This window comes from Phyllobates terribilis, unplaced genomic scaffold (genome assembly GCF_046119375.1).
Source record: "Phyllobates terribilis strain yellow unplaced genomic scaffold, ASM4611937v1 Scaffold_1__5_contigs__length_1240528914, whole genome shotgun sequence".
NCBI classification, from domain to species: domain Eukaryota; kingdom Metazoa; phylum Chordata; class Amphibia; order Anura; family Dendrobatidae; genus Phyllobates; species Phyllobates terribilis.
Window position 1 is genome coordinate 585,176,723 of NW_027362761.1, and position 15,514 is coordinate 585,192,236.

Sequence of the window (15,514 nt, forward strand, 5' to 3'; positions counted from 1 at the left end):
GTTATGTGGGCTGTATAGTGGTATTAGTACAGTACAGTATAGCTCTGTTATGTGGGCTGTATAGTGGTATTAGTACAGTACAGTATAGCTCTGTTATGTGGGCTGTATAGAGGTATTAGTACAGTACAGTATAGCTCTGTTATGTGGGCTGTATAGAGGTATTAGTACAGTACAGTATAGCTCTGTTATGTGGGGCTGTATAGTGGTATTAGTACAGTACAGTATAGCTCTGTTATGTGGGGCTGTATAGTGGTATTAGTACAGTACAGTATAGCTCTGTTATGTGGGGCTGTATAGTGGTATTAGTACAGTACAGTATAGCTCTGTTATGTGGGGCTGTATAGTGGTATTAGTACAGTACAGTATAGCTCTGTTATGTGGGGCTGTATAGTGGTATTAGTACAGTACAGTATAGCTCTGTTATGTGGGCTGTATAGTGGTATTAGTACAGTACAGTATAGCTCTGTTATGTGGGCTGTATAGTGGTATTAGTACAGTACAGTATAGCTCTGTTATGTGGGCTGTATAGTGGTATTAGTACAGTATAGCGCTGTTATGTGGGGCTGTATAGTGGTATTAGTACAGTACAGTATAGCTCTGTTATGTGGGGCTGTATAGTGGTATTAGTACAGTACAGTATAGCTCTGTTATGTGGGGCTGTATAGTGGTATTAGTACAGTACAGTATAGCTCTGTTATGTGGGGCTGTATAGTGGTATTAGTACAGTACAGTATAGCACTGTTATGTGGGGCTGTATAGTGGTATTAGTACAGTACAGTATAGCACTGTTATGTGGGGCTGTATAGTGGTATTAGTACAGTACAGTATAGCTCTGTTATGTGGGGCTGTATAGTGGTATTAGTACAGTACAGTATAGCTCTGTTATGGGGGGCTGTATAGTGGTATTAGTACAGTACAGTATAGCACTGTTATGTGGGGCTGTATAGTGGTATTAGTACAGTACAGTATAGCTCTGTTATGTGGGCTGTGTAGTGGTATTAGTACAGTACAGTATAGCTCTGTTATGTGGGGCTGTATAGTGGTATTAGTACAGTACAGTATAGCTCTGTTATGTGGGCTGTATAGTGGTATTAGTACAGTACAGTATAGCTCTGTTATGTGGGGCTGTATAGTGGTATTAGTACAGTACAGTATAGCTCTGTTATGTGGGGCTGTATAGAGGTATTAGTACAGTACAGTATAGCTCTGTTATGTGGACTGTATAGTGGTATTAGTACAGTACAGTATAGCTCTGTTATGTGGGGCTGTATAGAGGTATTAGTACAGTACAGTATAGCTCTGTTATGGGGGGCTGTATAGTGGTATTAGTACAGTACAGTATAGCACTGTTATGGGGGGCTGTATAGTGGTATTAGTACAGTACAGTATAGCACTGTTATGTGGGGCTGTATAGTGGTATTAGTACAGTACAGTATAGCTCTGTTATGTGGGCTGTATAGTGGTATTAGTACAGTACAGTATAGCTCTGTTATGTGGGGCTGTATAGTGGTATTAGTACAGTACAGTATAGCTCTGTTATGTGGGGCTGTATAGTGGTATTAGTACAGTACAGTATAGCTCTGTTATGTGGGGCTGTATAGTGGTATTAGTACAGTACAGTATAGCTCTGTTATGTGCGCTGTATAGTGGTATTAGTACAGTACAGTATAGCTCTGTTATGTGGGGCTGTATAGTGGTATTAGTACAGTACAGTATAGCTCTGTTATGTGGGGCTGTATAGTGGTATTAGTACAGTACAGTATAGCTCTGTTATGTGCGCTGTATAGTGGTATTAGTACAGTACAGTATAGCTCTGTTATGTGGGCTGTATAGTGGTATTAGTACAGTACAGTATAGCTCTGTTATGTGGGCTGTATAGAGGTATTAGTACAGTACAGTATAGCTCTGTTATGTGGGGCTGTATAGTGGTATTAGTACAGTACAGTATAGCTCTGTTATGTGGGCTGTATAGTGGTATTAGTATAGTACAGTATAGCTCTGTTATGTGGGCTGTATAGTGGTATTAGTATAGTACAGTATAGCTCTGTTATGGGGGGCTGTATAGTGGTATTAGTACTGTACAGTATAGCTCTGTTATGTGGGCTGTATAGTGGTATTAGTACAGTACAGTATAGCACTGTTATGTGGGGCTGTATAGTGGTATTAGTACAGTACAGTATAGCTCTGTTATGTGGGCTGTATAGTGGTATTAGTACAGTACAGTATAGCTCTGTTATGTGGGGCTGTATAGTGGTATTAGTACAGTACAGTATAGCTCTGTTATGTGGGCTGTATAGTGGTATTAGTACAGTACAGTATAGCTCTGTTATGTGGGGCTGTATAGTGGTATTAGTACAGTACAGTATAGCTCTGTTATGTGGGCTGTATAGTGGTATTAGTACAGTACAGTATAGCTCTGTTATGTGGGCTGTATAGTGGTATTAGTACAGTACAGTATAGCTCTGTTATGTGGGCTGTATAGTGGTATTAGTATAGTACAGTATAGCTCTGTTATGGGGGGCTGTATAGTGGTATTAGTACAGTATAGCTCTGTTATGTGGGCTGTATAGTGGTATTAGTACAGTACAGTATAGCACTGTTATGTGGGGCTGTATAGTGGTATTAGTACAGTACAGTATAGCTCTGTTATGTGGGCTGTATAGTGGTATTAGTACAGTATAGCTCTGTTATGTGGGCTGTATAGTGGTATTAGTACAGTACAGTATAGCTCTGTTATGTGGGGCTGTATAGTGGTATTAGTACAGTACAGTATAGCACTATTATGTGGGCACTTATTGTTGATCATTATAGTGTAGTGATTGCGGTTATTTATTTTGCCTTGTTGTGTACTATATGCCTTAGATGTATTGGATGCTATATCCCTATCTAGTGATTTGTCCTTTAACGTCATATGTTTTCTGTTTTGTGCTGTGATCTTTGCACTATATATTGTGTTCTTTGGCATTATGGGGGCAGTTCATTTTATTTTCCTTACAGTTGCGGTGTCCTTCTGCATCAGTATGCCCGTTACCTGCTCTGTCTGGTGGTGCTCTACATTGTATATGTGCTGTATGTATTGGTGTTGTATCACTGTATGGGGCATCCTATCATTATTGTTGTTCTGATACTTTTTCTCGGTATTGTAGTTTTAGCGCTGTATTGCGGTTGTATTTTGGCACAGGTTTGCAGTTATTTGCTCATTGTTTGTAATGATTATAGTGTCACGAGCAGTATTTTTTTTCCTAGAGACAGATATCACTGCCAGATACCCACTTTTATCTCCTGTAAATGACACGCTCACCCGGCCCAGCATTCATGTTCATGGCTATCGTAGTGCTCTGTGTTTGGATTTTGTTGGAACATTTTTTCATGTTTTTTTTTTTTTTTTTTTGCTTTCCTTTTTTTCAGCTTACACAATGGACAATTCTGAAGACCCAAATGTTGCTGCCACTATGGGATTTTCTGGGTTCGGTAAGATATATTTCTATTCTCATACCATTTACAATGTATAGATGAAATGCACATACAGTACATACTGTGCTGGCAGAACATAAACAGGTCTTTTACACCATGTTCTTTGATTTAGAAAACTAGATAGCCTTATTATTTTAAGAACTAAAATCGTGGTTAACCCTCGCTGGACCAGCACCTTCGCCTCGGTCACATAAGTGATGACTCCCCGTCTGTGTAGAAACCGGACCACTGAGGACACTTATTGTCTGCAGGGTCAGGTGACTAAATGGACAGGGCGTAATCCTTTCCGGTCTTGTCGGTGGCCACTAGATCGCTTTGTGCGTTTCGATGTGTTTTTTTTTTTTTTTAACCTAATTTCTTACTTTAACTTTTAGGCAAGAAAGCCCGGACATTCGACCTGGAAGCCATGTTTGAGCAAACTCGTAGAACAGCCGTAGAGAGGAGCAAAAAAACTTTTGGTAAGTTGGTGTTTGACGAACACTGAACACTTCCTTGATTAGTCTTGTAGGGACTGTTGATCTTCTGATCTGTGCCATTTTTTGGTTGAGGAATAACTTGGTTGAAGGGCTTAGGCTAATGGGAGAGGTAAACTGTCCGTGTCCTTCTGTGGAGTTCGCAGAGGGGGGACTCTCCTGCTGCAGTCAGTTGTCTTACAGCCAGACACAAGGTAGTGAGGAATATTTCAGAAATATGGGGCTGGGGTTAAGACTTTCCAGTACTATTCCTACTTACGTCTTCATCATATAATTATTTATTTGGAAGGGAGATAACTGGTATCTATTTACAGCTGCCAGAGGGGCGTGGAGACTGACTTAGGCAATTGTAACTATAGTTCCCATCAAGTCCCGAGTGGCTGGAGGACTGACAGGGAATCTTAATGGGGACTATATTTACACCTGCCAGAGGACTAGAAAGACTAAGAATGTGAACATATTTTCAGGAGCATGAGGGAGTGGAAGACTGATTGTGAACTTAATAGGTCCTAGGTTTACGCTTGCCAAAGGAATAAGAGAACTAACTGGAAAATTACTGAGGACTATGTTTACAGCACTAAGAAGACAAGAGTAACTGAAAATGGGACTATATTTACAACAACCAGAGAGGGTAGGTGACACATTGGAACCTTACTTAGAACTACATTTACCGCAGCCAGAGGAAGAAGGACATTGACTACTATATTTACAACAGAAATGGGAAAACAACTGGGTACTTTATAGAGACTATATTTACAGCAGCCAGAGGGAGAAGGAGACTGACTCTGGACTATAGAGGAGGTAGCAGTCTCATTGTGAACGTAATGGGGACTATATTTATACTTGCCATAGGGACAAGAGTCCTAACAAGGAAAATTACTACAGCAGCCAGAGGACATGACTGTCTTTTATAAATATAGTCCCATTTCCAGTCAGAGGGAGGTAGGATACTGATTGTGAACTTACTGAGAACTGTATTTACAACAGCAAGATGGAGAAGGAGACTGATTGGCTACTATATTTACAACAAAAAGAAGGGGACGACAACTTGCAATTTTATGGGGACTATATTTACAACAGCCATAGAAGGAAGGAGACTGGCTGTGAACTTTATGAGGACTATTTTTTATATCATCCAGAGGGAGATTAACCAGGCACTATATTTTCAGCATCCTGAGGGGAAAGTAGCCTGACTGGGGACTATATTTACAGCAGCCTGAGGGGGAAGGAGACTGACCGGGAACTATATTTACAGCTGAGAGGAAAGGAGCCCTATTGGAGACTATATTTACAGCAGCCAGAGGGGGGAGGAGACTGACTAGCACTGATTTCTAGCATAGGGGAATTTAAGTCAGACAGAGTCCATGACAAGTGTTTGGGAGCTGTTAGCAGGAAACAGTAAAATGGGTCTTATTACGCTACCCTGGAGCCTATCCATGATAGTCCATATAGGCAGAGTGACTGATAGGGGCACAGAAAAAAAACAACTTTTTTTTTTAGCTGAAAGAATGAAGAATATTCCAGCAACTCTTCCTCTGGGACTGCACGAGACCCCCTGTGGTGACGGCTCCGTTGGGTCTACTTTCCCATCCACAAAATGGGACTAGTGGCTGTTAGAATAATGGCTAAAGGCCCCTGAGATACTGATGAGGTTAATTGGATGCTGGCTTTACCTTTAGCAACCTCTTGTCAGGCCTTACTTATACATAAGATCCATCCTGCATGTCTTCCTCTGCTTACTGACACTGAATGGAAACATTGATTCCTGAAACTGAACACTTTACAAGTGAAATTAGTGAACATAAATTGATGAGCAAGTAGAACATTAATAAAACACAGCAAGCAAATCTCAAATAAAACACAATAATAAGATTGCCTGAACCAGTGCTCCATGCTGGAAAAAGTCTGCATCCCTTAGAGCCGCAGACTCCGCTCTACGTGCATTGGTCCAATAGTCTTCGAACACAGCCAGCTCCTCACATGTATAATGTCACTGGACATGGCACGTATCACCAGAAAATGACACGTGACAGGTATTTATTCTCGAAATCATATTAATTCTTTGGAGGCAAATTACTAAAAAAATACCTGCTGAATTTTATTTTCATGCTGACCACTACAGCACACAGTAATTTGACCCCTCATGGTTTCTGCAGCTTGGTTGTTAGCTTTGCTGTGTAGACTGGGACAGATGAGCAGTGTCATCACATTATTATGAGAGAGGGGATGTTATTGACGGCTCTATTGTACTTCTGAAGGTCTAGATAAGACCATATAGAAACACTCAGGAGTAGGACCAGTTCTCCATTATTTCCTGCAGACTAGTATTCTATGACATTTCTTTGTGGATTGATTCCCTTGTGGGAGCTGGCACGGCTGCTGCTCTGTAGTTTTTACCATTCCTTTTTTTTTTACGGCAACACTTTTACTTCTTGCATCACATTTTAGTTTGCATTGAGAAAGTCCTAAATAGACTCTTTCCGTATCTGATCATATAAAGTAATCATGATTCTATGTATCCAAATAGAAGCGCAAGAAAGAGAAGGGGAAGAAAACAAACCGCAAACAAGTCCAACATCCAGGACTGCGGCGTCTGGCTCTGGGCTGAGGAAGGGTAAAGAGTCTGGCTCCAGGTACGTCCTGTTACTCCAGTATGATGCGTTCACAATCATTTTCATCACCAGATAAAGACCAGGTCAGTTTCTCTGGTGTTTCAGAGAAAATTTACTTTGAAGATTTCAATTCCTTGCAGCAGCGCTGGCAAGAGCCGGCCTACAATTCCTTGCAGCAGCGCTGGCAAGAGCCGGCCTACAATTCCTTGCAGCAGCGCTGGCAAGAGCCGGCCTGCAATCCTTTGCAGCAGCGCTGGAAAGAGCCGGCCTGCAATCCTTTGCAGCAGCGCTGGCTAGAGCTGGCCTACAATCGCCTGCAGCAGCGCTGGCTAGAGCCGGCCTGCAATCCTTTGCAGCAGCGCTGGCTAGAGCCGGCCTGCAATCCTTTGCAGCAGCGCTGGCTAGAGCCGGCCTGCAATCCTTTGCAGCAGCGCTGGCTAGAGCCGGCCTGCAATCCTTTGCAGCAGCGCTGGCTAGAGCCGGCCTGCAATCCTTTGCAGCAGCGCTGGCTAGAGCCGGCCTGCAATCCTTTGCAGCAGCGCTGGCTAGAGCCGGCCTGCAATCCTTTGCAGCAGCGCTGGCTAGAGCCGGCCTGCAATCCTTTGCAGCAGCGCTGGCTAGAGCCGGCCTGCAATCCTTTGCAGCAGCGCTGGCTAGAGCCGGCCTGCAATCCTTTGCAGCAGCGCTGGCTAGAGCCGGCCTGCAATCCTTTGCAGCAGCGCTGGCTAGAGCCGGCCTGCAATCCTTTGCAGCAGCGCTGGCTAGAGCCGGCCTGCAATCCTTTGCAGCAGCGCTGGCTAGAGCCGGCCTGCAATCCTTTGCAGCAGCGCTGGCTAGAGCCGGCCTGCAATCCTTTGCAGCAGCGCTGGCTAGAGCCGGCCTGCAATCCTTTGCAGCAGCGCTGGCTAGAGCCGGCCTGCAATCCTTTGCAGCAGCGCTGGCTAGAGCCGGCCTGCAATCCTTTGCAGCAGCGCTGGCTAGAGCCGGCCTGCAATCCTTTGCAGCAGCGCTGGCTAGAGCCGGCCTGCAATCCTTTGCAGCAGCGCTGGCTAGAGCCGGCCTGCAATCGCCTGCAGCAGCGCTGGCTAGAGCCGGCCTGCAATCGCCTGCAGCAGCGCTGGCTAGAGCCGGCCTGCAATCGCCTGCAGCAGCGCTGGCTAGAGCCGGCCTACAATCGCCTGCAGCAGCGCTGGCTAGAGCCGGCCTACAATCGCCTGCAGCAGCGCTGGCTAGAGCCGGCCTACAATCGCCTGCAGCAGCGCTGGCTAGAGCCGGCCTAGGGCTGCGCCAGGCTGGTCTTGTCTCTGGATATAGTCCCCGGCCAGCTCTTCTCAGCGCTGCTGCAGGTGATTGACAGGTCTCTCACTTGCATACATATAGGTAGATACCGATCAGTGGTGCTTATGAGAGCCGGCCAGAGGTGGCGCCAGACTAATCTCGTCTCTGCCTATAATTCCCAGTGTTGCTCGGGTTCTCTTTAAGAGCTGTAATATCTTCTTTGTGTGTTCAAATTAATTTTGCCTTTTTTTTCTGATTTTTGCTTTTTTTTTTTCTTACTTTTGTTGTTACTTATTGATAAAAGACCATTGCTGAACATTGCAACACTTGAATGCTTTTTTATTATTATTGCTGATTCCACCATGAATATCTGATATTTGTACGGAAAAAAAACCTTTTTGGAATGCACAATAATGGCACATTAGTTGTTAGGATCCTGAGTGCCTTCTGCACACTGTGAAGATGCCGGCTGCGTTTTACCAGCTTAGGTCATTGCTGTTAACTCCTTAAATACTGCTATCAATCGCCAAGACGTCCGTTCAGGGGGCCCATTGTCCACCCAGCCCCTTCTTTCCTGAGAAGTGATCGAGGGATGCTGATGGGTTGCCAGCCCTGCTATGTTGGTCCTCCAGGCTGAGCTTCATAAAATATCTGTATATACAATGAGCCATCAAACAATTGCAGGTTCATGTTGTGTAAGGGGACTTTAAAAAATAAAGTATTAACCCCTTCCCGACATGGCTATTTTCTGTTCTTCTTTTTCCTGCCCCTCTTCCATGAGCCATAACTTTTTTTTTTTTTCTTCCCCCATCAACTTTGTATGAGTGCTACAGTGGTGACCAAAAGTATTGGCATCCCTGCAATTCTGTCAGATAATACTCAGTTTCTTCCTGAAAATGATTGCAATCACAAATTTTTTGGTATTATTATCTTCATTTAATTTGCTTGCAAGGAAAAAACTCAAAAGAGAATGAAGCAAAAATCAAATCATTGATCATTTCACACAAAACTCCAAAAATGGGCCAGACAAAAGTATTGGCACCCTCAGCCTAATACTTGGTTGCACAACCTTTAGCCAAAATAACTGTGAACAACCGCTTCCGGTAACCATCAATGAGTTTCTTACAATGCTCTGCTGGAATTGTAGACCATTCTTCTTTGGCAAACTGCTCCAGGTCCCTGATATTTGAAGGGTGCCTTCTCCAAACTGCCATTTTGAGATCTCTCCACAGGTGTTCTATGGGATTCAAGTCTGGACTCATTGCTGGCCACCTTAGAAGTCTCCAGTGCTTTCTCTCAAACCATTTTATAGTGCTTTTGGAAGTGTGTTTTGGGTCATTGTCCTGCTGGAAGACCCATGACCTCTGAGGGAGACCCAGCTTGCTCACACTGGGCCCTACATTATGCTGCAAAATTTGTTGGTAGTCTTCAGACTTCATAATGCCATGCACACGGTCAAGCAGTCCAGTGCCAGAGGGAGCAAAGCAACCCCAAAACATCAGGGAACCTCCGCCATGTTTGACTGTAGGGACCGTGTTCTTTTCTTTGAATGCCTCTTTTTTTTTCCTGTACACTCTGTTGATGCTTTTTCCCAAAAAGCTCTACTTTTGTCTCATCTGACCAGAGAACATTCTTCCAAAACGTTTTAGGCTTTCTCAGGTAAGTTTTGGCAAACTCCAGCCTGGCTTTTTCATGTCTCGGGGTAAGAAGTGGGGTCTTCCTGGGTATCCTACCATACAGTCCCTTTTCATTCAGACGTCGATGGATAGTACGGGTTGACACTGTCGTACCCTCGGACTGCAGGGTAGCTTGAACTTGTTTGGATGTTAGTCGAGGTTCTTTATCCACCATCCGCACAATCTTGCGTTGAAATCTCTCGTCAATTTTTCTTTTCCGTCCACATCTAGGGAGGTTAGCCACAGTGCCATGGGCTTTACACTTCTTGATGACACTGCGCACGGAAGACACAGGAACATTCAGGTCTTTGGAGATGGACTTGTAGCCTTGAGATTGCTCATGCTTCCTCACAATTTGGTTTCTCAAGTCCTCAGACAGTTCTTTGGTCTTCTTTCTTTTCTCCATGCTCAATGTGGTCCACACAAGGACACAGGACAGAGGTTGAGTCAACTTTAATCCATGTTAACTGGCTGCAAGTGTGATTTAGTTATTGCCAACACCTGTTAGGTGCCACAGGTAAGTTACAGGTGCTGTTAATTACACCAATTAGAGAAGCATCACATGATTTTTCAATTCTTTTTGTGTTTTTTCATTGAAGACAAATTAAATGAAGACAATAATACCAAAGAATTTGTGATATACATATATATATATATACATACACACGCCACTAGATAACTTTAGTTTTTATATTGCAGAAAAGAGGGGGATTAAAATTTTTTTCTTTAAAATGTAAAAAAGAACACATTTCTTTTTCGAGCTGGGACTTGAACCTGCAATTGGCTGATCCTATGTACTATATATAGCGATACTTGAGTATTGCAGTATATAGCAAAAATCATGGTCTTCCATAAGAGCACCGTCATGACATGCACAGGGGTCTTCTGCTGATCCCCAGCTGTCATGACAAACCATTGGCGTTGTGGAGGGGAGGGCAATGAGCGGTAAAAACAACGTGCCTTCTGGGCTGTAAAAAGTGAGAGATTGACAACGGTATTTAACAAGTTAACAGCTGCCAGCGGAGCTCGACTCCACACGGGGCTGTTGGAGGCAAATGATGGCTGAATTACACAGACATCATTTGCCGGAAAGTATGCGGGCTCAGCTCCTGAGCCTGCATTATAAAAGGGGATAAAACTTAGGTCGAGAAGGAGTTGAAGGGGTATTCCCATCTCCAAGATGCTATCCCAATATACAGTACAGACCAAAAGTTTGGACACACCTTCTCATTTAAAGATTTTTCTGTATTTTCATGACTATGAAAATTGTACATTCACACTGAAGGCATCAAAACTATGAATTAACACATGTGGAATTATATACTTAACAAAAAAGTGTGAAACAACTGAAAATATGTCTTATATTCTAGATTCTTCAAAGTAGCCGCCTTTTGCTTTGATGACTGCTTTGCACAATCTTGGCATTCTCTTGATGAGCTTCAAGAGGTAGTCACCGGAAATGGTCTTCACTTCACAGGTGTGCCCTGTCAGGTTTAATAAGTGGGATTTCTTGCCTTATAAAGGGGGGTGGGGCCATCAGTTGTGTTGTGCAGAAGTCAGGTGGATACACAGCTGATAGTCCTACTGAATAGACTGTTAGAATTTGTATTATGGCAAGAAAAAAGCAGCTAAGTAAAGAAAAGCGAGTGGCCATCATTACTTTAAGAAATGAAGGTCAGTCAGTCCGAAAAATTGGGAAAACTTTGAAAGTGTCCCCAAGTGCAGTTGCAAAAACCATTAAGCGCTACAAAGAAACTGGCTCACATGAGGACCGCCCCAGGAAAGGAAGACCAAGATTCACCTCTGCTTCTGAGGATAAGTTTATCCGAGTCACCAGCCTCAGAAATCACAGGTTAACAGCAGCTCAGATTAGAGACCAGGTCAATGCCACACAGAGTTCTAGCAGCAGACACATCTCTACAACAACTGTTAAGAGGAGACTTTGTGCAGCAGGCCTTCATGGTAAAATAGCTGCTAGGAAACCACTGCTAAGGACAGGCAACAAGCAGAAGAGACTTGTTTGGGCTAAAGAATACAAGGAATGGACATTAGACCAGTGGAAATCTGTGCTTTGGTCTGATGAGTCCAAATTTGAGATCTTTGGTTCCAACCACCGTGTCTAATTCATAGTTTTGATGCCTTCAGTGTGAATGTACAATTTTCATAGTCATGAAAATACAGAAAAACTTTAAATGAGAAGGTGTGTCCAAACTTTTGGTCTGTACTGTATAGTAGGTATAATAATAATATTAGTAAATGCCTCCAATTAGAAATTTTATCAATTAAGTGTATTGACCAAATCCTGTTCATTGGAAGTGATTGGAGCGATCTCCGATCGCTGCTGCTTAACGCTTTAGATGCAGCTGTCAGTCTCTTACAGCAGCATTTAGATATTTACAATCTGTGGGTGCAACGAGATCACGGGCTGGCAGTGGATCACCATATCGGCAAGGGATTTCCCAAAAGTTTCCTGTCGGATCCCTCCTTGTAATCCCATGAAGCCAAACCAAAAAGTAAAATAAATTTGTATTTGCTGCGTCCAAAACTTATCTGTACTGTGAAAATATAAATTCACCGTTCTGGTAAACACCATAGGAAGAATAAAATCGAGACAACTGAATTTTTTTTTTTTTAGGGGGGTTGGGGGGTTATCTTCTATCTTAAAAAAAAAAAAAAAAAAAAAATACAGAAATTCCAGATAAATTCACCCAGACCGTAAAGAGCGATGCCTAGTGCCCAGAAAGACTATCCAATAATAATCCATGACAAAATGGAAGGAAGCCGGGAATAAGAGGCGACCAAATAAGCAATCAACACTCTGCAGTTTATATGAAACGTTTGCTGCAAAATGATCCTCAACACTTTGGCACTTCTGCAGGATGACAATAAGAAATGCAGACGTGCGGAAGTATCCGGGCGTGATGGCACAACAGCCTTTCAATCTAAAGTTTTGTGACATGGAAGAAATCGCTGCGTGCGCAGATCGGTTGATGAGCAGTTGATGTGCTCACCTGGTGAGTTGGATCTCCTTAGTTGTAGGTCAGGGAGAACAGCACGGCCTACAGATGATGACGCAGCAGGAGAAGACATAGAGGAAGAGATATGATGGCAATCTGGAACTCCGTTGGAGGAATGCGGACACACACCGGAACAGCAGAGTTGAGGAGCAGCACCAGGAATAGCAGAGACGAGCTGGTTATCGGATAACTTGACACAGTAAAGTTGTTGGTGTGAGCAGCACCAGAATTAGCAGGACTCGGGTTGTAGTAGTATCTGGATGCTGGATAGTAGTCTGGAACGACTTGGCTTGAGCAGAATCTAGCGGAAAGTTTGTGGATGACCTCTAGGAAAGCATGTGGTAGCAAAGAGTATTATTAGCTGAATTCTCAGGCAGCAAGTAGCTGCCTGAACCTGTCTTGGATGATGACATCGGAGGTGGTCGCTGGGTCACCATAGTAAACCAGCACGGTGGAGGAGGAAGCAAAGCCCAGCACTGGATTTGAGACTGAGTTACAGTATCGCATTGATATAGACTGAAAATGAGGATACCAGCCCGACTGGGGAGAAAACCTTAGCTAGGTGAGCTTGGATAAAACCGTACCTGAAGCTGTATGGATAGTTTAACCCTTTAGATGCTTCATTTGTAGCATCCAAGGGGTTTTACTTTTTACAGAAAGAAAGGCTCTCGGTCACCTCATTGGTGTCCTCCACAATGCGACCATGCCAATGGGGTTGCCTTAGCCCTTTGGGCCCATCAAAGGTCTTTCGGTCAAATGTTGATGGCTGACTGTTAGATCCTTATAGACACTGCAACAAAACTGCAGTGATGGGTAATAACTTGCTTATTGGTAGGGGTCCGACCGCTGAGACTCTTACCACCTATCCCAAGAAAGGAGGACATTGTGTATGGGGATGCCAGAGAAAGTGGAGCCATGTACTCCGCTACCTCCAGCAGTCCCATAGCGAATGAGTAGGGCAGTGGCATGCGACTCGGAGCCCCGTTTTCACAATTGTTGAGCGTATCAGCAGTCAGACTCCTATGGATGAGACAGGACACGTGGTTAGAAGATGATGTTAAAACGTTGGGAATAACGCGACTAAAAAAAAAAAAAAAAAGTTTAAAAAGTTTGTCAAAGAAAATTAAAATTCCGAAGAACAAAAAAAACAATGATGCCAACTATAAAACACTACTGTGTCTTCTAAAAAAAAGTCCTAAAGAGTTACGTGTACCCCAATACCAATGAAAACTATTGTTTGTCTCTGAAGTACTAGATCTCACACTGCTCTGTCAAAAAAAAAAAAAATGTTTCCTCTAATGTGTCTTGTCTGTTTTGGTGCAGCGACTCTGACGACAGCTCTGACGATGAATTCATTGGCCCCCCGGCACCAGGCAGGAGTTCTCAGGCTCCGGACGATGAAATGATCGGCCCCCCGCTTCCTCCCGGATACAAAGACAGCGATGAGGATGACGAAGACTATGACGGAGACGATGATGTAAGTAACGGATGATGTAGATTTCTGCCAAAGTGACCGGACTTTTACGGCAGCCTGTATTCTGCCCAAAAAAAGAAAAAAAAAAACAGAATGTAATTTCCCGACTTGCAAGATGGCAGGAACTTGGGAACTTTAAACCCACATTGTAAATTAGTGTTATATGGAACGGAGAGATGCATGAAGAAGAAAATAAAAAAAAAAGGTCCACTTTAGGAGAACCGCACATGGGAGACGTCAGGGAAGAGAATAAAAACTAAAATCTGTTGCGAAAGATTTAAAGGAGAAACGTCTCTAACTTTATGAAAAGTTATCCAAAAGTTTTCAAAAGTTACACATCAGTTGCCTGTAGGTGGCGCTCTATGAACAGTGTTTGCACGGTAATGTGTTGTATACTTGTTACATAGCAATGTCTCCTGGGCATGCTGTGCATAGAATAATACCGCAGTACTGTATATGATGTCTCCGTTCCCGGTTTAGCTGTGTGATGGAGATCTCTGCCCAGATTCCTGGAAATTCCAGCGGTTTTTGGGGGGGATTCAGTTTGTCCCACATCTATAAATACAGTCACAGTCCTCTGCCAACATTACATGTCATAACATACCGTACAGGAGGCCCGTGATGTGCGCGCTGGGTGGGTGGCATTTGTCCACGTGCCAAGTATGAAGGCTTTAATGTAGGTCCAGGCAGGAGGACCCATCATCCGTCATTTCTGCCGCGTTCAGCTGGACATGCCGCATTGTTATGTCTGTGGAGCTTCGTTCGGACCCTCTTTGGGTTTTTACGAAGCCCCCTATTTGGGATCATCTTTCCTGGAGATGACTAATATTAGAATTTCATGACACGATCGTCACGTAAACGGTAGCGTAGTACACAGATTCTTTATGGTTGCCAACACATGGCACGGAGCCATCCCAGCGCGGGCTGCGGTGACTCTATCCCTAATCTATGTCGTGTGCGAAGGGGAGCAGAAAGGGCATAGGTAACGTTCACACACCATACGCCACAGAATCTGCACCAGCATGCCATCGATAATTGCAGACCAGTCTGGCGCATCTTTCCATCTACCTTTTTTTTTGTCTAGAAAAGTTTTGACTATTTTTCTCACCTGAAAATTGTGACTTTTTTTGCAACTTTTTTAAAAAGTTTACAATTCATCAATCTGGCGTGCAGCTACTCGTCTGGTTATCCACAGCCGCTCTCCCAACTCACATTTCAAAGTTGACGAAAGTGACATAATAAAATCACAAAAAAGTTGCAAATTTTGGCACAAAAGCAACAAGCAAGAAAAACAGCTAAAAAGTCTCAATACATTCACCACCCGGTGTTTGAACAGGAGGCCTCATGCATCTCCTACTCCCACATACCTGAAATACTGGAGAAATTTTGGACTGAGTAGTGATCGCCGTATAGAGTTCCAGCCTGCCGTAATATATATATATATATGTATGTATGTATGTATGTATGTATGTATGTATGTATGTATGTGTGTGTGTGTGTGTGTGTGTGT

At 43.5% G+C, this 15,514-nt stretch overlaps 1 protein-coding gene across 3 annotated transcripts in view; it reads left to right on the forward strand.

Moving 5' to 3' along the window:
- WDR70 (WD repeat domain 70) overlaps positions 1 to 15,514 on the forward strand; it is a 372,583-nt gene that overhangs the window by 93,261 nt on the left and 263,808 nt on the right. For 2 of the 3 annotated variants that reach the window (XM_073681803.1, XM_073681812.1), the window contains exons 2-5: positions 3,409 to 3,471; positions 3,849 to 3,932; positions 6,475 to 6,580; positions 13,854 to 14,007. In XM_073681803.1, the coding sequence (XP_073537904.1) occupies positions 3,417 to 3,471; positions 3,849 to 3,932; positions 6,475 to 6,580; positions 13,854 to 14,007 (399 nt within the window). In that variant the 5' untranslated portion in view covers positions 3,409 to 3,416. The remainder of the gene's footprint in view (positions 1 to 3,408; positions 3,472 to 3,848; positions 3,933 to 6,474; positions 6,581 to 13,853; positions 14,008 to 15,514) is intronic. The other variant, XM_073681819.1, reaches the window with a different exon arrangement.